Source organism: Salmo salar, chromosome 26, assembly GCF_965601325.2.
Source record: "Salmo salar chromosome 26, fSalSal1, whole genome shotgun sequence".
NCBI classification, from domain to species: domain Eukaryota; kingdom Metazoa; phylum Chordata; class Actinopteri; order Salmoniformes; family Salmonidae; genus Salmo; species Salmo salar.
Genome location: NC_138316.1, coordinates 40,925,751 through 40,947,680, shown reverse-complemented (window position 1 = coordinate 40,947,680; position 21,930 = coordinate 40,925,751). Strand labels below are relative to the sequence as shown.

The 21,930-nt window shown below is 42.2% G+C and overlaps 2 protein-coding genes across 7 annotated transcripts in view; both read left to right on the top strand.

Moving 5' to 3' along the window:
• The first annotated feature begins 2,921 nt into the window (after window positions 1-2,921).
• Window positions 2,922-15,664, top strand: LOC100380673 (sorting nexin-1). 3 transcript variants are annotated; one of them, XM_082969727.1, is made up of 15 exons: window positions 2,922-3,074; window positions 8,810-8,969; window positions 9,064-9,185; window positions 10,007-10,073; window positions 10,700-10,743; window positions 10,987-11,128; window positions 11,295-11,373; window positions 11,596-11,671; window positions 11,776-11,889; window positions 12,157-12,250; window positions 12,372-12,577; window positions 13,213-13,356; window positions 13,462-13,542; window positions 13,651-13,722; window positions 13,864-15,664. In XM_082969727.1, exons 1-15 carry the CDS (start codon window positions 2,958-2,960, stop codon window positions 13,912-13,914), a joined length of 1,569 nt encoding a protein of 522 aa, XP_082825853.1. In that variant the 5' UTR covers window positions 2,922-2,957; the 3' UTR covers window positions 13,915-15,664. The 3 variants fall into 3 exon arrangements, with proteins under 3 accessions (XP_082825853.1, XP_045545492.2, XP_082825854.1); XM_045689536.2 differs by lacking the exons at window positions 2,922-3,074; window positions 8,810-8,969; window positions 9,064-9,185 and adding an exon at window positions 9,203-9,329; XM_082969728.1 differs by lacking the exons at window positions 2,922-3,074; window positions 8,810-8,969; window positions 9,064-9,185 and adding an exon at window positions 9,336-9,713.
• Window positions 15,665-15,947: 283 nt separating this feature from the next.
• Window positions 15,948-21,930, top strand: part of LOC106587660 (casein kinase I) — a 50,326-nt gene continuing 44,343 nt past the window's right edge. For all 4 annotated transcript variants that reach the window (XM_045689533.2, XM_045689532.2, XM_045689531.2 and 1 more), the window contains exon 1: window positions 15,948-16,175. The gene's annotated coding sequence lies outside the window, so the exon portion shown is untranslated. The remainder of the gene's footprint in view (window positions 16,176-21,930) is intronic.

Genomic DNA, 21,930 nt, shown 5'->3' with positions numbered 1-21,930 from the left:
ACTGCCTGCCCTCATAGACTAGGTGTAACATAGTAAATGTAAATCCAGAACACTCAAATGAGTATATGTTACGTTTGTATGGAAACAAGACAGGTGGTTAGTTAAGGTAAAAACAAAAGGAGGGTTGATGGATGGGCGTTATAACGTCTAGGATTTACGCACAGAAAAATAGGACATGCTCTAGGATCAGGTTGATGTACACACCCTGCCTTACTTATTCTCTATACTACTCACTGTAGCTCTGCTTAATACCAGTAACCAGTCATTGACCTGTTGGCACAGGCAACACTTTCATATACTGAGAGTCAACCATATATAGGCTGGGGTGTAATTGTCAATGGAGGGAGGTGACCTGAGGAGACATTGCCACTTTGATCAAAGAGACGCTAGACGTGTTTACTTAGCCTGGTCCTAGATCTGAAAATACGCTTAGCAATGTCTTTGCAGCCATTGTCAAGCCCAACTTCCCTTTTTAAAAATGAACCAAATAAAGAAAGCCGCATAAACTTGTCAAGCCAGCCAAATTAGTTTAATACCTTTTGCATGAACCAAGCCAGCCAAATGAGGCTAATAGCTTTTACATGAACCAAGCCAGCCCAATGAGGTTAATAGCTTTTACATGAACCAAGCCAGCCCAATGAGGCTAATACTTTTTACATGAACCAAGCCAGACAAATGAGGCTAATACTTTTTACATTTTAAATTAACCAAGCCAGTGGAATACGTGAGATGGGTACAGGTAAAAAGATGTGCACATTTATGGGGCTGAAGATCAGTTTCAGAACTAACCAGTGACTCTCGGCAGTAAATCCAGATCTCTGTGAAGCTCAGTGACAACATTGTAAGTGTTAATGGGTAGGAGAGTGAAGGAAGAGGACTGTCAGGACCGAAGATACTCAAGTCAAAGAGAGAGAAAGGACAAAGCTCTTCCGTCTATACTGGGGTGGGGGGATTTTGTTGTTGAATGACGTCACTTATGGTGACTTTTTAAAGCACATTCTATGCAAATGAATGAAAATTAAATTGTTCTCTTCCTTGCTTCCTCTGAAAATCGAGGACTGTTAAATTTGATCTATTGATCTTAACTTCACCAGGCAATTCTATATTAACCCCCCAAATTATTTGGCTAGCATAACAATACTGTATTTTACCTATCAATTATTACATCTATTAATAGTGTTGGCCAGATATAAATGCGTAGAACGTGACAAATCCTTCATCTGCAAGACAAAACTGGTCGGTCATGAGGACTCACACAGGGAAGAAATCATACAGATGTCCAGAGTGCAGCAAAAGCATTTCTAAAGCAAGTTATTTGAAAATTCATCATAGAATTCACACAGGTAAAACATATATCGGTGTAAAACGATGTAGCAAATCCTTCAGTCACGAGGTCAAACATGTAAACTCACACAGGTGACAAATCACATCAATGCGAATAAAGTGGCAAATCATTGAGGGCGAGGCCAGACTGGCCCTTTGATTTCTATCCGTATCTGTACTTGTCAATGGTTTCTCAATGGAAGTCGTACGTTTACGGTCAGCGGAGATGACGCGTCCATAACCATACAATTTCAATCCATTTTTCACGTACAAAAATATCTGAGTTGAACTTTGGACGGGCCGACGGATACGTAACCATCCGTTTAGCGAATTAGAAAAGAGCAGGCGTTTCACGTCACACACTCCACACGGACCAAAATGCATCCGTTTTAATTTGGTGTCCATTCTCCACGGGTCAGTACGGCCTTGGCCTTGTAGTCAGAGCGGGCATTTGGTCAAGCATACGACATTTCAAACGGGAGAAACCGTTTTGCTGCAGTGAATGTGGTTCATGCTACACCAGAAATTCAAGTCTTAAAAGCGCATATGAAGAAAAAGCATTTTGTGCTTTATGTGTGGAAAATGGTTCATATCAGCCACTAAATTGCCATCAGTTAATTCACTGAAGAGAAATTACTTTGTTGCCATGACTGTGGCAAACTCTTCCACAACAAGAAGAACCTTCATAAAAATATCAAGATCGACAAAGAGGAGAAAATATATTGCTGTCATAAATGTGTCAAATTCTTTAGACAACAGTACACTGATGGGCATATGAAGATATACATGGAAGAAAGATAATGGATGTCCTCTGATTAAAAACCATACAAACACAAAACATGGCCAATGCTTCTACAAAGGGAGTCTGGTTAGGCTCACTCAGTCTGATTACATTTTTTTTTATGACTTTTTAATTTGTTTTCTCTTAGACTGTAAGTCTACATTTGAACTTGTATCTGTTTTCAAAGGACACACTTCTGTCATCAATAATAATCATTGTTCAGTAAATTAGACTATCAAAAATAAAATAAAACGATTTTGAATGATCATTTTGGAGCTATTGTTCCCTTAGCCATATTTGATAGCCATATAAAAACTATCAAACTGTTAATTTGTCAGGACTCTAGGGGACAGAGGGAGTTTCTCTTCTAACAAATACATGTAGAGGATCTCTTTCACAGTCCAATTTCCTTATGGCTCTGTCAGAATACTTTTTAAATACATGCTTCTTTGAGTCCTTCCTAGAAGTTGTGACTGATAATACATGACTGGATTGGTGAAGGGTGTAAGGACCCTCGCTTTCATCTGTCCAAATTAGTGATTAATTCAAGGAGAAGGTAGAGGTGCATTTTTAAAAACTCTGACTATGGCCCAGCCAGCCACTTTAGCCCATGCCTAACCTAACACCTGGAGCCACATGGTAATTAAAAAACATCACATATAATACAGAATGGCGGTTGAAATACATTATATAGGCTAGATATTTTCTACAATGTGCTTCATCATTTACAGTTGGTCACACAGTACAGTAGAAAGAATACAGGTCTGTGACGTTCCTTGTTGCCGTTTAATCGCCAGCAGGTGTCGCTCCAGACAGTACTTTGCACTTGTCAACTTCCGCTTACAGAAGTATCATGGCGGCTAGCTCACCGCGGAATCCCCCTCCTGTACCTGGAGCAGAGAACCAAGACCCACTTTCCGAAATGGCAGATGAAGACAGTGACGAAGGGGAGGATATATTCGTTGGCAATGTAAGAACTAGACATATCAGATGATACCAGCTACAGCTTGTCCTGACTGAAGCCGGATCTGTACACCATTCCATAGCATGCTAATGTTAGCTTGCTAGCTAAGCTAGTAGCCCTGTACACTACAGAACGGCGTTTAGCCAGCTAGCTAGGCTAACATTAGCTAGCTACCTGTCAAGCACAACTCTTCAAGTCTCCATTCTGGTACAATCCAGTAGATAGCTTACTGACGTTAACTCCTTTTGTTTTTTGAATGCAGTCTGCAAGCTGCACTCACTCAAACCATTACTAACTTATTAAGCGCTGCACTCCAGCCTAGATATCTACCTGTGTGAAGCTAGTCACAAAAAGGATTAACCATAATAGTGGAATTTTCGGTTCGCTTTCAAAATAAGTGATACAAATAGTGGAAACGTGCTAAATTTGGACTAGCTAGATAATGCTAAACATCATTGTTACCATGGTTATTCCATGGATAATCCGTCTGAAATTAGTCGCTGTAAAAAATATGCAAATCTATGTAAACTGGAATGTTGAATAAAATGATATGAGGTTACTTTACCGGTTGTCCGTGCAGAACCTACCGGCGCAGCAAAAAGTCAAGTAAACAATTATTTACTGTGGACATTTGATCTCCACAACTTTTTCCTGCAACTGTAAATTCTGTCACTTGTATTTTCCATCTCCTTAGCATTTCACGTGATGCACAATCTGTAAACAATAGCCGAATGTAATCGAACATTGTCGAATAAAGCACGTCCCGTCCCAACGTCCGGTCTATGCTTCGGTTAAGCTCGGCCATTGTTGATATATTGTCCAAGTCATGCGAATTGCGTCAGTATTGGAAATACAATCCAGAAATACAAACCGATATTCAGACCAGTGTACTGAAAGTCGGGTTAATAACACTACTCAGTGGATAGTCTGTCTCAGATTACCTCCTATATAAGGAGAAAATTAGGTAAAGTATGTTTAAATTAAGTTTATTCAACGTTCTGACTTGTCTTATGACTGTTCACAAAAAGTGAGCCTACATGTTAGAGATGAGAGAAGGCTGACACGCTCAGATTCGTAGAGGCTATGTACAGCCTAACCTAAGGATGTTGCACCCATGAAATGGAGTATCAGCCTACTCAGTGACATTCACAGAACGCTAATATGTGTGTAAACGCTACACAGTTGTATTCTGTGAGTGTCACTCAGTAGGCTGATACCCCATTTCATGGGTGCAACATCCTTAAGTTAGGCTGTATAGTGCATATAAGTATGCCACAAATGCAATTCTAAAGTCTACCACAGTGCGATTTCAACTGATTTGTATTGCTTTGGGTCAAATTAACTAATTATTGTCTTGAATCTGTATAACATCCGACCTTGTTTAGAATTAACTAGTCCAAATATGGCATTATTCCACTATTTGTATTCGTTTGAATCTCTTTTAATGGGGCACTTTTATTTTTAAACGCAAATTCCACTATTGTTGCTAATCCTTAGTGTGGCTAGCTTCACACAGGTGTAGCTAGCCAAGGTGGCTAATTCTCAAATCAAAGTTTTTGTCACGTGCTCCGAATACAACAGGTGTAGACCTTACAGTGAAATGCTTACTTACAGACTCTAACCAATAGTGCAAAAAAGGTATTAGGTGAACAATAGGTAAGTAAAAGAAATAAAACAACAGTAAAAAGACAGGCTATATACCGTAGCGAGGCAATAAAAGTAGCGTGGCTACATAGACACTGGTTAGGCTGATTGAGGTAGTATGTACATATGGTTAAAGTGACTATGCATATATGATGAACCGAGAGTAGCGGTAGCGTAAAAGAGGGGGTGGTGGGTGGGACACAATGCAGATAGCCTGGTTAGCCAATGTGCGGGAGCACTGGTTGGTCGGCCCAATTGAGGTAGTATGTACATGAATGTATAGTTAAAGTGACTAAGCATATGATAAACAGAGCAGTGTAAAAAAGGGGTTGGGGAGGCACACAATGCAAATAGTCTGGGTAGCCATTTGATTACCTGTTTAGGAGTCTTATGGCTTGGGGGTAAAAACTGTTGAGAAGCCTTTTTGTCCTAGACTTGGCACTCCGGTACCGCTTGCCATGCCGTAGTAGAGAGAACAGTCTATGACTGGGGTGGCTGGGGTCTTTGACAATTTTTAGGGCCTTCCTCTGACACCGCCTGGTCTGTAGTGCCTTGCGGTCAGAGGCCGAGCAATTGCCGTACCAGGAAGTGATGCAACCAATCAGGATGCTCTCGATGTTGCACCTGTAGAACCTTTTGAGGATCTGGGGACCCATGCGAAATCTTTTTAGTTTCCTAAGGGGGAATAGGCTTTGTCGTGCCCTCTTCACGACTGTCTTGGTGTGTTTGGACCATTCTAGTTTGTTGTTGATGTGGACACCAAGGAACTTGAAGCTCTCAACCTGCTGCACTACAGCCCCGTCGATGAGAATGGGGGCGTGCTCGGTCCTTCTTTTCCTGTAGTCCACAATTATCTCCTTAGTCTTGGTTACGTTGAGGGATAGGTTGTTATTCTGGCACCACCCGGCCAGGTCTCTGACCTCTTCCCTATAGGCTGTCTCGTTGTTGTCGGTGATCAGGCCTACCACTGTTGTGTTGTCTGCAAACATTAATGATGGTGTTGGAGTCGTGCCTGGCCACGCAGTCGTGGGTGAACAGGGAGTACAGGAGGGGACTGAGCACGCACCCTTGGGGAGCTCCAGTGTTGAGGATCAGCGTGGCAGATGTGTTGCTACCTACCCTCACCACCTGGGGGCGGCCCGTCAGGAAGTCCAGTTGCAGAGGGAGGTGTTTAGTCCCAGGATCCTTAGCTTAGTGATGAGCTTTGAGGGTACTATGGTGTTGAACGCTGAGCTGTAGTCAACGAATAGCATTCTCACATAAGTGTTCAATTTGTCCAGGTGGGAAAGGGCAGTGTGGAGTGCAATAGAGATTGCATCATCTGTGGACCTGTTTGGGCGGTATGCAAATTGGAGTGGGTCTAGGGTTTCTGGGATAATGCTGTTGATGTGAGCCATTACCAACCTTTCAAAGCACTTCATGGCTACGAACCTGAGTGCTACGGGTCTGTAGTCATTTAGGCAGGTTGCCTTTGTGTTCTTGGGCACAGGGACTATGGTGGTCTGCTTGAAACAGTTGGTATTACAGACTCAATCAGGGACATGTTGAAAATGTCAGTGAAGACCCCTGCCAGTTGGTCAGCACATGCCCGGAGCACACGTCCTGGTAATCCGTCTGGCCCTGCAGCCTTGTGTATGTTGACCTGTTTAAAGGTCTTACTCACGTCGGCTACGGAGAGCGTGATCACACAGTCGTCCGGAACAGCTGATGCTATTGTTGCTAATCCTTAGTGTGGCTAGCTTCACACAGGTGTAGCTAGCCAAGGTGGCTAATTCTGTTAGGCTAAAATCATATCTGGGCAATGATTGACCTCTTGTCCAGGACCGGGGCAGCTGATAACGTAACTAACTAGCTTGTTAAATCGGCTCTATTTTTACAACTTCACTGCACGTTGGCTAGCTAGTTCTACTAATACAGTGGGGAGAACAAGCATTTGATACACTGCTGATTTTGCAGGTTTTCCTACTTACAAAGCATGTAGAGGTCTAATTTTTATCATAGGTACACTTCAACTGTGAGAGACGGAATCTAAAACAAAAATCCAGAAAATCACATTATGATTTTTAAGTAATTTGCATTTTATTGCATGACATAAGTATTTGATACATCAGAAAAGCAGAACTTAATATTTGGTACAGAAACCTTTGTTTGCAATTACAGAGATCATACGTTTCCTGTAGTTCTTGACCAGGTTTGCACACCCTGCAGCAGGGATTTTGGCCCACTGCTCCATACAGACCTTTTCCAGATCCTTCAGGTTTCGGGGCTGTCGCTGGGCAATACGGACTTTCAGCTCCCTCCAAAGATTTTCTATTGGGTTCAGGTCTGGAGACTGGCTAGGCCACTCCAGGACCTTGAGATGCTTCTTACGAAGCCACTCCTTAGTTGCCCTGGCTGTGTGTTTCGTGTCGTTGTCATGCTGTAAGACCCAGCCACGACCCATCTTCAATGCTCTTACTGAGGGAAGGAGGTTGTTGGCCAAGATCTCGCGATACATGGCCCCATCCATCCTCCCCTCAATACGGTGCAGTCGTCCTGTCCCCTTTGCAGAAAAGCATCCCCGAAGAATGATGTTTCACCTCCATGCTTCAGGGTTGGGATGGTGTTCTTGGGGTTGTACTCATCCTTCTTCTTCCTCCAAACACGGCGAGTGGAGTTTAGACCAAAAAGATCTATTTTGTCTCATCAGACCACATGACCTTCTCCCCATTCCTCCTCTGGATCATCCAGATGGTCATTGGCAAACTTCAGACGGGCCTGGACATGCGCTGGCTTGAGCAGGAGGGACCTTGCGTGTTCTGCAGGATTTTAATCCATGACGGCATAGTGTGTTACTAATGGTTTTCTTTGAGACTGTGGTCCCAGCTCTCTTCAGGTCATTGACCAGGTCCTGCCGTGTAGTTCTGGGCTGATCCCTCACCTTCCTCATGATCATTGATGCCCCACGAGGTGAGATCTTGCATGGAGCCCCAGACCGAGGGTGATTGACCGTCATCTTGAACTTCTTCCATTTTCTAATAATTGCACCAACAGTTGTTGCCTTCTCACCAAGCTGCTTGCCTGTTGTCCTGTAGCCCATCCCAACCTTGTGCAGGTCTACAATTTTATCCCTGATGTCCTTACACAGCTCTCTGGTCTTGGCCATTGTGGAGAGGTTAGAGTCTGTTTGATTGAGTGTGTGGACAGGTGTCTTTTATACAGGTAACGAGTTCAAACAGGTGCAGTTAATACAGGTAATGAGTGGAACACATGAGGGCTTCTTAAAGAAAAACGAACAGGTCTGTGAGAGCTGTAATTCTTACTGGTTGGTAGGTGATCAAATAATTATGTCATGCAATAAAATGCAAATTAATTACTTAAAAATCATACAATGTGATTTTTCGGGATTTTTGTTTTAGATTCCGTCTCTCACAGTTGAAGTGTACCTATGATAAAAAATTACAGACCTCTACATGCTTTGTAAGTACATGCTTTGTAAGTAGGAAACACTGCCGATTTTGCAGGTTATCAAATACTTGTTCTCCCCACTGTATCTAACTTCAGTTGGACACACACTTGTTTCCACCCAAATAAAGGAAAATAGGAGAAATTGTCTTCAAATTCCATAGTGGACATCAAAAATGAGTTTGATAGTAATGGACCTGTGGCTATGTAGGCCCATGTATTCTGTTGCATCATTGTAGTACAGCAATGTAATACATAACTAAAGGGACAACACTAAATTCATCATCTCCAACACCACCCCCAACATCAACATGTGAACATGGTGGGTTTATATGTTTTTGAGTCAAAAAAACACTTATCTTCCTTCTCTCATTTACTTCAAACACAAATGCACCTTTTTCATATGTTGATGTCGGGCTGGTGCTGGAGATGAATATGAAGTTACGTTTTTTTTTAAATAATTGCTTTTGTCACAGTCAACTGACCTGGCCCCTTTTCACTGATAACCCAAGTCCACCTCACACAAATATTGTGGTTTGGGCTTCTCCTTGTATGTGAAAGGTTTAAATGCCGGCACTAAAAAAGTGACCTGTTTAAATACCCTCAATTCTAACTGCTATACTCTTTATTGATATTTTCGTATTACCCTTCAGAGCAACCCTGTTGCAGAGTCATTTCAGCCTGACACAGCCAATGGTGAAGAACCAGCTGACCTCTTCAGTGAAGAAGAAACCAGCACCGCTGTCAACAGTTCCATCACAACCTCTAAGTCCAACGGTGTCCATTCAGACAATGAGAATGATCTATTTGCAGGTATGTTATCATTTTTATCTTTTATTATTACCCCTACTAGACTGAAGAGCAGAATTGGTTCATCTCCCTGTGACGTCCTTGCTTATGTTGTAAGTCCACTCAGAGGCCTCGGTGGAGCTGTCCAGGGAGAACCCCAGCACCACAGCCAAGACCTCTGGAGCTGAATTCACCCCGTCACTTACACTATCAGCAACACAACCCAGGTCTATGGAGCAGGTAGGCTACAACAGGACATCAGCAACACAACCCAAGTCTATGGAGCAGGTAGGCTACAACAGGACATCAGCAACACAATCCAGGTCTATGGAGCAGGTAGGCTACAACAGGACATCAGCAACACAACCCAAGTCTATGGAGCAGGTAGGCTACAACAGGACATCAGCAACACAATCCAGGTCTATGGAGCAGGTAGGCTACAACAGGACATCAGCAACACAATCCAGGTCTATGGAGCAGGTAGGCTACAACAGGACATCAGCAACACAATCCAGGTCTATGGAGCAGGTAGGCTACAACAGGACATCAGCAACACAATCCAGGTCTATGGAGCAGGTAGGTTACAACAGGACATCAGCAACACAATCCAGGTCTATGGAGCAGGTAGGCTACAACAGGACATCAGCAACACAATCCAGGTCTATGGAGCAGGTAGGCTACAACAGGACATCAGCAACACAACCCAGGTCTATGGAGCAGGTAGGCTACAATAGGACATCAGCAACACAACCCAGGTCTATGGAGCAGGTAGGCTACAACAGGACATGCCCAACAAATTCCACCACAGTTGAGTTTAATGTAATATGGTGTTGTCTGTTGCTTTGGAGGGCCATTATGCCGTACCATAATTATTATCAGCCCTCAAAAGACAGATATAGGGGATAGGGAACACTGCTGACCTTATGAGACTAGCAAAACCCCAAACGTTTTCACCATTGTTTCTCTATGCAGCATTAGCAAAAGAGAGAGAGTAATTACAGTAAATGTAAGTGCAATTTCCCGAAGTCTTGTTGTTCACCAGCTCATTTCCACCAATTCAGTTGGAAGAGGAAAAGGATGAGGACAGCTTTGACATGGACGTTGCTGTCACCAATCCAGAGAAAATTGGTAAGGAATATTTTTTTCTCACTATCTTTGAACTAATGTTTAGCAACCATTTAGAAGCATTGGAAGTGTGTATTGTGGTTGAATCCATGGAAGCTATGATGTAATTATCTCATCTTCCTCTCAATTGAGTTTCGTTTTTAAAGTAGGAAGCCAAGATGGCGTCGCTGTGAGAGGGAGTGTTTTCTTGCTTGTCCAAGCAACTTTGAGGGTTAGGTGGTTAGGAGTCTAATATTGGCTATCAATGTAGCAAGAAACGAACTATAGCTTTAGCTACACATGGCAAGTTGAGAGTTTTGTTTTTGTCAAGTTGAATGGGAAGAACACAACAGAAAGACAACAGAAGACGGAATATCAAAGCCTCACAGAAGACGGCAGGCATGCTAGCTAGCTACGACAAGAGCCAGAACAGCATGGATACACAAGACCAGGACCAGATCCTTGAAACCTCTTTACCTCAGTTTAGTTTTTAAATGTTGTTCACTCTTGGTCCTGGAGGGTTGTAGACAGGATATGCCTGTTTTTGCTTATTTTACAGTTTGTGTGTCATTTTCCTGTCTCTGATTTCATATTTGACACTAAACTTTGTCTCAACCTCTGTAACCTGACAATTTGATCTTCCCTTTTAGGAGATGGCATGAACGCTTACATGGCCTACAAGGTGTCCACTCGGGTATGTAACTTCTGCAGTAGCAAAATCAGGACTTTTTAAACAACTCGTTTTTGTTTTGGTCATGTTTATAGTAGTACTCTCAAAACATTTCTTCTATACTTTGCACTGTGACCATGAACAATTTGAAGGAATTACTCTGCTTGTTTTGAGTAGGCCTACTTCTGCCAGTGTCCTCTATGAAATCAAACTTGTGATTTTGTCTTGCGCAAACTGATACCAAGCCTCGCTAATTCCACCCCCTAGACTACATTACCCATGTTCAGAAACAGGACATTCTCGGTGTGGAGGAGGTTCAGTGATTTCCTTGGGCTGTATGAGAAGCTGTCGGTGAAGCACTCCCTGAACGGCTGTATCATCCCTCCACCACCAGAGAAGAGCGTTGTGGGTATGGAACTACATTTGTCAGTTCACGTCTGCCAGCCAGTCTCAAAAACAAAACCACCGGTTGCAGGCATAGTATGCAAACCCGGTAGATTTCACAGGTGCAGGGTATTGATCACGGCACATAAAATACAGAAAGACACTAGTAACACCATGTTTTGACTCCCTAGGGATGACCAAAGTGAAGGTGGGAAAGGAGGACTCTTCCTCGGCTGACTTTGTGGAGAGGAGGAGAGCAGCTCTGGAGAGGTAGAACCTGAAGCAGCACCTTTTACCATTATTGTACTCAGACTTTGCATGTACAGTATGGTGAAGTATCATGTTCAGATTGCGTTTTATATTAGCCTGTTGATATTTGTCATATTCCTTTGCTTTTGTTAAGAATGTATTGCTGTATCTTCATTGCTATGGCAGGCATTGCATTGTTTCCTCCCTGTAGTCTAGCCCGTTAATATTTGTGGGATTTTCTAGGTACCTGCAGAGAGTAGTGTGTCACCCGTCCCTGTTACAAGACCCTGATGTCAGAGAGTTCCTGGAAAGGGACGAGGTAGGTGCTCTTCAGTCATTAGCTGTCAATACTTTTCACAGACTACTGGAATCATGCATTAATTTGTGTGTGTCTGCGTATGTGCGTGTGTGTGTCTGTGTCAGCTGCCTAGGGCGGTGGGTACACACACACTGAGTGGAGCTGGCTTCCTGAAGATGATCAACAGAGCATCTGATGCTGTCAGTAAGATGACCATCAAGATCAGCGACTCGGACGCTGTAAGACAATCACTGTTCTGGTTGATTTACTCAAATGCCAAACATGAAATCATAGCAATAAAGTCAGTTATCTAAATTAATGTTGGAGCTTTTGCATTTTTTTTTTTTCTTCTGTAAAAATATGAGCTTTTTCTTTACTGTCTGCTAAAAAGGATGCGTATGCCTCTGTAAAGCTTTGGGTTGATAAGTCCCCTTTGTCATTCAAATTAGTTTAATTGGTGTTGATTGGTTGCCTGATTGTTCCTCCCACGTTGCTTTGTGTTCCAGTGGTTTGACAACAAACTGCAGGAGGTGGAGAGCGAGGAGCTGCAGCTGAGGAAACTCCATGCAGTGGTGGACTCCCTGGTCAACCACAGAAAGGGTGAGATTCACAGAAAAAAGAGATGTCTGCTTTAAAACCCTTTTGATAAGATTGGAGCTTTAAAGCAGAGCAGACGTTATTTTTTTTATTTGTGACCCTGGTATATCTGTTGTTTCGTCAGAGCTCTGCGGAAACACAGCAGTGTTCGCCAAGAGCATGGCCATGCTGGGCAACTCAGAGGACAACACAGCTCTGTCCCGGGCCCTCTCCCAACTGGCCGAGGTGGAGGACAAGATGGAGACACTACACCAGGAGCAGGCGGCCAGTGACTTTTTCATCTTGGCCGAGCTGCTGGCCGACTACATCCGCCTACTTGGAGCCGTCAGGGTACGGAAACTTCATTCTACATCCGCCTACTAGGGGCCGTCAGGGTACGGAAACGTCATTCTACATCCGCCTACTAGGGGCCGTCAGGGTACGGAAACTTCATTCTACATCCGCCTACTAGTGGCCGTCAGGGTACGGAAACTTCATTCTACATCCGCCTACTAGGGGCCGTCAGGGTACGGAAACTTCATTCTATATCCGCCTACTAGGGGCCGTCAGGGTACGGAAACTTCATTCTACATCCGCCTACTAGGGGCCGTCAGGGTACGGAAACTTCATTCTACATCCGCCTACTAGGGGCCGTCAGGGTACGGAAACTTCATTCTACATCCGCCTACTAGGGGCCGTCAGGGTATGGAAACTTCATTCTATATCCGCCTACTAGGGGCCGTCAGGGTACGGAAACTTCATTCTATGGCCTGAATTTTAAATAGAACACTACGACTACATTGACTGGATGAGTAAATCCAAAATGTCAATGGAAGATTAGTTCAAACATTGCTAGCTTTGGTGCTAAATTGGGTAGCTACTAGCTAAAATCTGTGTGCCCTCGATGTGAAATTGATGTTGCACAGATTTTGTCCTGAACTTGTGCTGTGCGCCAAATTTGGGCATTCTCGTTATGTTGTCCACAGGGCTGTTTTGAGCAGCGCATGAAAACGTGGCAGCGCTGGCAGGAGGCTCAGAGCACCCTGCAGAAGAAGAGGGAGGTTGAGGCAAAGCTTCTGTGGGCCAACAAGCCTGACAAACTACAACAGGCCAAAGAGGAGATCACTGAGGTACAGGAGCCAGCACTGTGGTAATGCATGCTTAAAGGGAGGTGGTATTGCTTTGACTTCTATTTCCACCTGAAACTCTCCTTATTCCCCTCATGTCTTTCACAGTGGGAGGGTAAAGTCACTCAGTACGAGAGGGATTTTGATAGGATCTCTGTAACCGTTCGCAAGGAATTCCTCAGGTTTGAGGTAAGGCTAGTTTTTTTTGCTTTTGAGCAACATCGTGCTGCTGTATTCAGGATAGTTTTGCATGAGAAAATCTACATGACAGTTATTTTCTTCCCCTCCATCTAACAGAAAGAGAAGTCCAAGGACTTCAAAAGCCAGATAGTGAAATATCTGGAGTCTCTTCTACAGTCTCAACAGCGGGTAATCTGTACTCTTCTATAATTATTTAAATCTCTCTCTTCAAATATGTGTGTGTTCATGTAACTGTTTGCTTGAAATGTTGGCCTTTATACTCCAGATATTGATGTGGTCTCTTTTCACTTTTCTCCCTCTTGGATCTAGCTCGTAAAGTTCTGGGAAGCATTCCTGCCTGAAGCAAAAGCGATAGCATGATGAGGCTTGGGGACGTTAGGAAGAGAACGACTGCCTTTTTGAACACTTTACCTCTTGACTATGTACCCAGAAGACAATGCAACAGAGGAGACAACTACTCTACAGCTCAACCATATTATTTTCGCATTAGTGATTTATTTTCCAGCTTTTCAGTATGCTCTACATCGGCACAATGTATCGATTCAACAGAGATTAATTTGACAGTATAGCTTGTCTATGTAAACATGTAAGTGGGATATTTTTTACTCTGTGTTCTTGGGCCACCCTTACTCAGATAGGAAGAGTTTGACTTTCTAATCCTAAAGTGTTCACATTTTGAGGTACTTCCCTACAGTAGTAGTGTTTGTTTACAGTGGAGGGCAGTTCATAACTGTTTACAAAAGCTCATGAAATAACTTTTGGATCCACAAACGCATGGGGGAATGTAGTAAATTGTGTGTGTCGTGTGAAATACCACTTTGACTAGAGAGCTCATTCAAACTGATAGACGGACTAATACCAACGGTCCTCAATTTGTGCATTTCCAGAATTACAGTGAAGGGACAAAATAATGGAAGCATGGAGTGTATGTTTATGGTGGCCCATCAGATGAGTGTGCCTGCCGGTGTCTTTGTGCGTGTTCACCATTGTTTGATCATCAGTTGATATACATCTGTGACCTCAAATAATTAGGATCAACAACAGTCTTTCTGAACTAACCATCAGTATATTTTTACATCTGTGTTCTAACATGTAGCCTCATTGAATTCAGTGTGATTGTGAAATGTGTCATGTTCAGTGTTGGAAAAAGTACTCAATCGTCCTACTTGAGTAAAAGTGAAGATTAATCAATAAAAAATTACTCAAATAAAAGTAAACGTCACCCAGTAAAATACTACTTGAGTAAAAGTCTAAAGGTATCTGGTTTTAAATGTACTTAAGTACAAGTGGTCGAAAAAGTACTAAATGTTCATACTTGAGTAAAAGTCAATGCTATACATAAAATTCCTTATATTAAGCAAACCAGACAGCACGATTTTCTTGTTTTTTATTTGTTTACAGACAGACTGTGGCACACTCCAACACTCAGACATAATCTACAAAAGCAGTATTTGTGCTTAATGAGTCTGCCAGATCAGAGGCAGTAGGGGAGACAATGCATTATATAGATAGGTGTGTGAATTGGACCATAATTCTATCCTGCCTCAGCATTCAAAATGTAACGAGTTCTTTTGGGTGTCGGGGTAAATGTATGTGAGTAGTACATATCTTTAGGAATGTTGTGGAGTAAAAGTAGTCAAATATAAAAAGTTATGTACACATACCCAAGTATTTTTTTATTATGTACTTTAAACCACTGGTCATGTTTCCTCACAATTTTGATAAACTAGCAACAGTGCTTGACTTGGACTGAAATAGGTGTCAGTACTCATTTTGGGTGCTGGTACTGTTAAGGTGCAGGAACTCCATAATACTTTTGAACTAAATATTCTATATAAGGTGCAGGAACTCAAGCAGTAGAAAATTAGGTGCCGGTATTCAGTTCCGGTTGGGGTTATACCCAAATCCAGCACTGACTAGCAGTGTGTAATGATGATGAAAGCATAGTGATAACAAGTGTTGACTCCTTTAGTTTTCTTACCCAACATTTATATGAGTATCTGTTCTTTTTCCTCAAGATGTGCTTTATTTTTGTAACCACTCACATTTAGATAAGATATTCCTGAAAATTCTATAGAAGGGAGTAATAAAGATGATTGATTGAACTTCGTTTAATGTTTGAGGCAGTTTTTTTGTCCATAAAATGTTATCAGTATCCAGAAATGTAGGACAGGGAATATCATATGGAGATTATTTGATGCATCGTTTCAAACATAGTCCATCCACATAATATACATTGTATAGATGTATTGCATTGTTAAAACCATTGAGTTACATAATTTGAAGTCATATACTCAAATAATTAATCACCATTATCAAAAAAACAAAAAAAACTTGGGTACCCCCAAAAAATGTATCGAGCCCTGTGCAACCTGGAAGTGTTGACGCAAGCGGGTGTGTCGTTCATAGCTCAATGGTGCGATTGCCTGTACTTCCGGAGAACGTAAACCTTTCACGAACAGCGAGATAGCAAGAAGAATAAAAATAATGAAAGGGTTGCTAGTCTGTCTATATTGACTGATAATTATACAATATTTATATTTGATAGAATTAAATACATTTGAACACTTAGGTGAATCGCAAGAGGCGTCCGAATCAACAGCAGGAGCACCACAGCTAAAGTAAGTCGCTGGTTGTTTGCATGATGATAGCTAGCCTCGTTGCTAATGACGATAACTACTAGCTAACGTTAGCTATTTTCCATTTCCTCGTTCCACCTAATTTGTCTTAACCGAAATGTCGTTCTCCCTGAAACAAATGTGGTTCCATGTCAATGAGGCGGCTATAACTAAATATCAATGAAATAAATGGCGCTATTAGTTGGCCTGCTAGGTAGCTAACGTATCCAAGCAAGTAACGTTATTGCTTTTTCATCCAATTTGTTTTGTATAACCTAACGTTAGCTAACTAGCTGTTAGCTGGATAAATGAAAGTTATGGTTGGATAAAATTGCCCAATTTAACATTATGGGGTGCTTACTTTTGACAAAACAAACGCTAACTATCTAGCTAACTAACGTTATGGACATTCCCATCATTGGCTCAGTGTGTGAAAGCTAAGTAACTAGTTTACACATCTACTGTAGGTGGCTAGCTATTCGTTATGTCCACATTGTCAGGAAGTATCTTTTGTCTATGGAAGAAGGCTATAATAACAAACGTCGCTGCTGGCATCGTTTTTTAGCTTGTGGAAAAGCATCTCGGCAGTTAACGTTAAATTAGTATTGTCCCTGTTAGCTAGGTAACGTTATGTATTGTTATTAAATTGTGTAGGCCTAGATATAGCCATTATTTTTTGGCGAAAAAGATTAGACCTACAGTAGAATGATTCCTCATTTGATGTTAATCTGGCTATCTGAGACAAAATATATTGACATGTGTATATAATTTAAAAGACATTATTTACAGTATATATGGACACACAGTACCAGTCAAGTTTGGACACACCTACTCATTGAAGGGTTTTTCTTTATTTTTCTATTTTCTACATAGTATAATAATAGTGAAGACGTCACAACTATGAAGTAACACAGATGGAATCATGTAGTAACCAAAAAGTGTTAAACAAAACAAAATATATTTGAGCTTCTTCAAAATAGCCACCCTTTGCCTTGATGATAGCTTCAAATCAAATGTTGGTTTGTCACATGCGCCGAATACGACAGACCTTAGTGAAATGCTTACTTACAAGCCCTTAACCAACGATGCAGTTTGAAGAAAAATAATTAAGTAAAAAATTGATAACAAATAGTTAAAGAGTAGCAGTAAAATAACAGTAGTGAGGCTATATACAAGGGGTACCGGTACAGAGTCAATGTGCGGGGGCACCGATTAGTCGAGGTAATTGAGGTAATATGTACATGTAGGTAGAGCTATTAAAGTGACTATGGCCTCCTGAGTGGCGCAGTGGTCTAAGGCACTGCATCGCAGTTGCTAGCTGTGCCACTAAAGATCCTGGTTCGAGTCCAGGCTCTGTCGCAGCCTGCCGCAACTGGGAGACCCATGGGCTGGCGCACCATTGGCCCAGCGTCGTCCGGGTTAGGGGAGGGTTCGGCAACTCCTGTGGCGGGCTGGGTGCATGCAAGCTGACACGGTCACCAGGTATACGGTGTTTCCTCTGACACATTGGTGTGGCTGGCTACTTATTTTCCACAATAATTTGCAAATAAATTCATTAAAAATCCTACAATGTGATTTTCTGGAAAGAAAAATTATCATTTTGTCTGTCATAGTTGAAGTGTACCTATGATGAAAATTACAGGCCTCATATTTTTAAGAGGGAGAACTTGCACAATTGGAGGCTGACTAAATACTTTTTTGCCCCACTGTATTAAGAAGCCTTTTGGACCTAGACTTGGTGCTCCAGTACTGCTTGCCGCGCGGCAGCAGAGAGAACAGTCTATGACTAGGGTGGCTGGAGTCTTTGACACTTTTTTTTGGGCCTTCCTCTGACACCGCTTGGTATGGAGTTCCTGGATGGCAGGGAGCTTGACCCCGGTGATGTACTGGGCCGTACGCACTACCCGCTGTAGTGCCTTGCGGTCAGAGGCCGAGCAGTTGCCATACCAGGCAGTGATGCAACCGGTCAGGATGCTCTCGATGGTGCAGCTGTATACATTTTTGAGGATCTGAGGACCCATGCCAAATCTTTTCAGGCTCCCGAGGGGGAATAGGCTTTGTCATGCGCTCTTCACGACTGTCTTGGTGTGTTTAGACCGTGGTAATTTGTTGGTGATGTGGATGTGGACACCAAGGAACTTGAAGCTCTCAACCTGCTCTACTACAGCCCTGCTGATGTGAATGGTGGAATGCTTGGTCCTCCTTTTCCTGTAGTCCACAATCATCTCCTTTGTCTTGGTCACGTTGAGGGAGAGGTTGTTGTCCTGGCACCACACAGCCAGGTCTCTGACCTCCCTATAGGCTGTCTCATCGTTGTCGGTGATCAGGCCTCCCACTGTTTTGTCGTCGGCAAACTTGATGATGGTGGAGTCGTGCCTGGCCATGCAGTCATGGGTGAAGAGGGGACTGAGCACGCACCCCTGAGGGGCCCACATGTTGAGCTGTAGTCAATTAATAGCATGTTCCTTTTGTCCAGGTGGGAAAGGGCAGTGTGGAGTGCAATAGATTGCATCATCTGTGGATCTGTTGGTATTCTGTCAACCAGCTTCATGAGGTATCAAATAATTTTTTTTCAATTTATTGGTCACATACACGTGTTTAGCAGATTAATGCGGGTGTAGCAAAAATGCTTGTGCTTCTGGCTCCGACAGTGCAGTAATATCTAACAAGTAATATCTAAGTTTCACAACATATACCCAATATACACATAAATCTAAGTAAGGAATGGATTAAGAATATATATACATATGTCAGAGTGGCATTGGACTAAGATACCGTAGACTAGTATAGAGTGCAGTTTATACATATGAGATGAGTAATGCTAGATGCAGAAATTATTAAAGTATCTAGTGATCCATTTCTAAAAGTGGTCAGGGATTCCTGATCTATGGCTATAGGCAGCCGCCTTTGATGTGCTAGTGATGGCTGTTTAGCAGTCTGATAGCCTTGAGATAGAAGCTGTTTTTCAGTCTCTCAGTCCCAGCTTTGATGCACCTGTACTGACCTCGCCTTCTGGATGATAGCGGGGTGAACAGGCAGTGGCTCGGGTGGTTGATGTCCTTGATGATCTTTTTGGCCTTCCTATGGCATTGGGTGCTGTAGGTGTCCAGGAGGGCAGGACGTTTTTCCCCGGTAATGCGTTGGGCAGACCACACCACCCTCTGGATAGGTTTGCGGTTGTCGTTGGTGCAGTTGCTGTACCAGGTGGTGATACAGTCCGACAGGATGCTCTCAGTTGTGCACATCATTACTGGAATGCATTTAAATTAACAGGTGTGCCTTGTTACAAGTTCATTTGTGGAATTTCTATCCTCCTTAATGCGTTTGAGCCAATCATTTGTGTTGTGACAAGGTAGGGGTCCTATACAGAAGATAGCCCTATTTGGTAAAAGGCCGAGTCCATATTATGGCAAGAACAGCTCAAATAAGCAAAGAGAAACGACAGTACATCATTACTTTAACCTTTCTGGCACATGCGTTCCGCTAGCGACCCACCTCGACAACATACGGTGAAATTGCAGAGCGCCAAATTAAAAATACAGAAAGTCATAATAAACATTCATAAAAAATATCAGTGTTATACATCGGCTTTAAGATTAACTTCTTGTTAATCCAGCCGCTTTGTCAGATTTCAAAATGGCTTTACGGCGAAAGCATACCATGCAATTATGAGGACAGCGCCCCGCATACAAAAGCATCAGATGCATCACGAAAGTCAGAAATAGCGATAAAATAAATCGCTTACCTTTGAAGATCTTCATCTTTTTGCAATCCCAAAGTTCTGTTACACAATGAATGGTCATTTTGTTCGATAAAGTCCTTCTTTATATCCTAAAAATGTCTGTTTATTTGGCGTGTTTGATTCAGAAATACACCGGTTCCAACTCGCCCAACATGCCCACAAAGGATCTAATAAGTTACCTGTAAACTTGGTCCAAACATTTCAAACAACGTTTCTAATCCAACCTCAGGTACCCTAAAATGGAAATAATCGATAAAATTTAAGACGGAATAAACTGTTTCCAATACCGGAGAAAAACAACATGGAGCGCGCCCTCATTCACGCGCACCAAAAGACTAGAGTCCACCTGAGTGACACTTAGAAAGAATACGAGTACTTCTTCATTTTTACCCCAAAAAACATCAAACAATTTCTAAAGACTGTTTACATCTAGTGGAAGCCATAGGAACTGCAATCTGGGTCCTAATAATTTGGCTTCTCCATAGAAAAGCATTGGAAAATCCAATGACCTAAAAAAAAAAAAGATTCCTGGATGGATTGTCCTCAGGGTTTCGCCTGCCAAATCAGTTCTGTTATACTCGGACATTATTTTAACAGTTTTAGAAACTTTAGTGTTTTCTATCCAATACTACCATGCATATGCATGTCCTAGCTTCTGGGCCTGAGTAACAGGCAGTTTACTTTGGGCACCTCAGTCATCCAAATTTCTGAATACTGCCCCCTATCCCTTAGAAGTTTAAGAGATGACGGTTAGTCAATCTCAACATTTTCATGAACTTTTTTTTTTTTTGAATATTTTATTTTTGCATTTTCCAATTAAGAACATTCAAAACAAAAGTGAAAATATGTTAGACAACAAAGGACAAAGTGACGGTAACAGACGAGCGTAATAAAAAATAAAAATTATATATACGGGCATACATAATACATAAAAAACATACATGATACATAAATCATAATAAAATAAATATTAATAATAATAATGAGACATTGATTCATATGGTCACCTGCTGTAAGCTACATATTATACATTACGTGTGAAACATTATATAAGAATTATATAGAGATTCAATCAATGTGGTGTGGGGGGAGATTCTCCATATAGTCAATAAAAGGTTGCCAAATTCTGTAAAATGTCTTTAACTTATTCCTCAAGCAGTAAGTGATTTTCTCCAGTGGGATACAACTATTAACTTCCGATAGCCACATTGCCACTGGTAGGGTGGAATCCGATTTCCATTTCAATATTTCTGTTATCTTTATAGTATGACTTTGCCTAAGATTGGTGTTAGTATAGTTACCCAGTAGGCAGACCTCGGGGTCTAAAGGGAATGCAACCCCGTGGATTGAGAATATGGTATCGCATACCCCCTGCCAGAAACCCTGCAGTTTTGAACACTGCCAAGTGGAATGGAGGAATGTTCCTTCATCTGAGCCACATCTAAAACATAGGGAGGAGATATCAGGATTGAACTTGTGCAGTCTAGATGGGGTGATATAGAGCTGATGGAGGAAATTAAACTGGATCAATCTGTATCTGGAGTTCAATGTGGATGTAACACCATCCCTGCATAGGTCACTCCATAGGCCCTCATCAAGATCAATACCCAGATCTTTTTCCCATCTAAGTCGGGGTTTATCTAGCTCAGGCAGTGTTAGTACTGACATTAGAGCATCGTAAACACGGGAAATGGTCTTGAGTAGTGGTTGGTCTGCATGGCAGAATTGTTCAATAGGTGACATCTTAGGTAGGTTCCATTGTCCCTTGAGTCACCCTAATAAAGTCTCGTAGTTGTAGGTAGCTAAAGAAGTCCCTGTTAGACAAGTGGTATTTCTGTTTCAGCTGTTCAAAAGACATAAGAACTCCCTCCTCATAACAGTGTTCCAGAAGAGTGATCCCCTTATCAGACCATGGTCTAAAGTTACTATTCTGGAAAAACATAGGGATCAATCTATTGTTCCATAAAGGGGTTTTAGGGGAGAGAAATCCCCCTCGTCCGAACAGCTCATGCAGTT

Excerpts from the sequence above, each read along its gene's own strand:
- LOC100380673 (XM_082969727.1), top strand. The coding sequence starts at position 2,958 with ATGGCGGCTAGCTCACCGCGGAATCCCCCTCCTGTACCTGGAGCAGAG. Across the intron at positions 10,744-10,986 it reads CCTACAAGGTGTCCACTCGG|ACTACATTACCCATGTTCAG; the intron begins GTATGTAACTTC and ends TCCACCCCCTAG. Across the intron at positions 11,374-11,595 it reads AGGAGAGCAGCTCTGGAGAG|GTACCTGCAGAGAGTAGTGT; the intron begins GTAGAACCTGAA and ends GGGATTTTCTAG.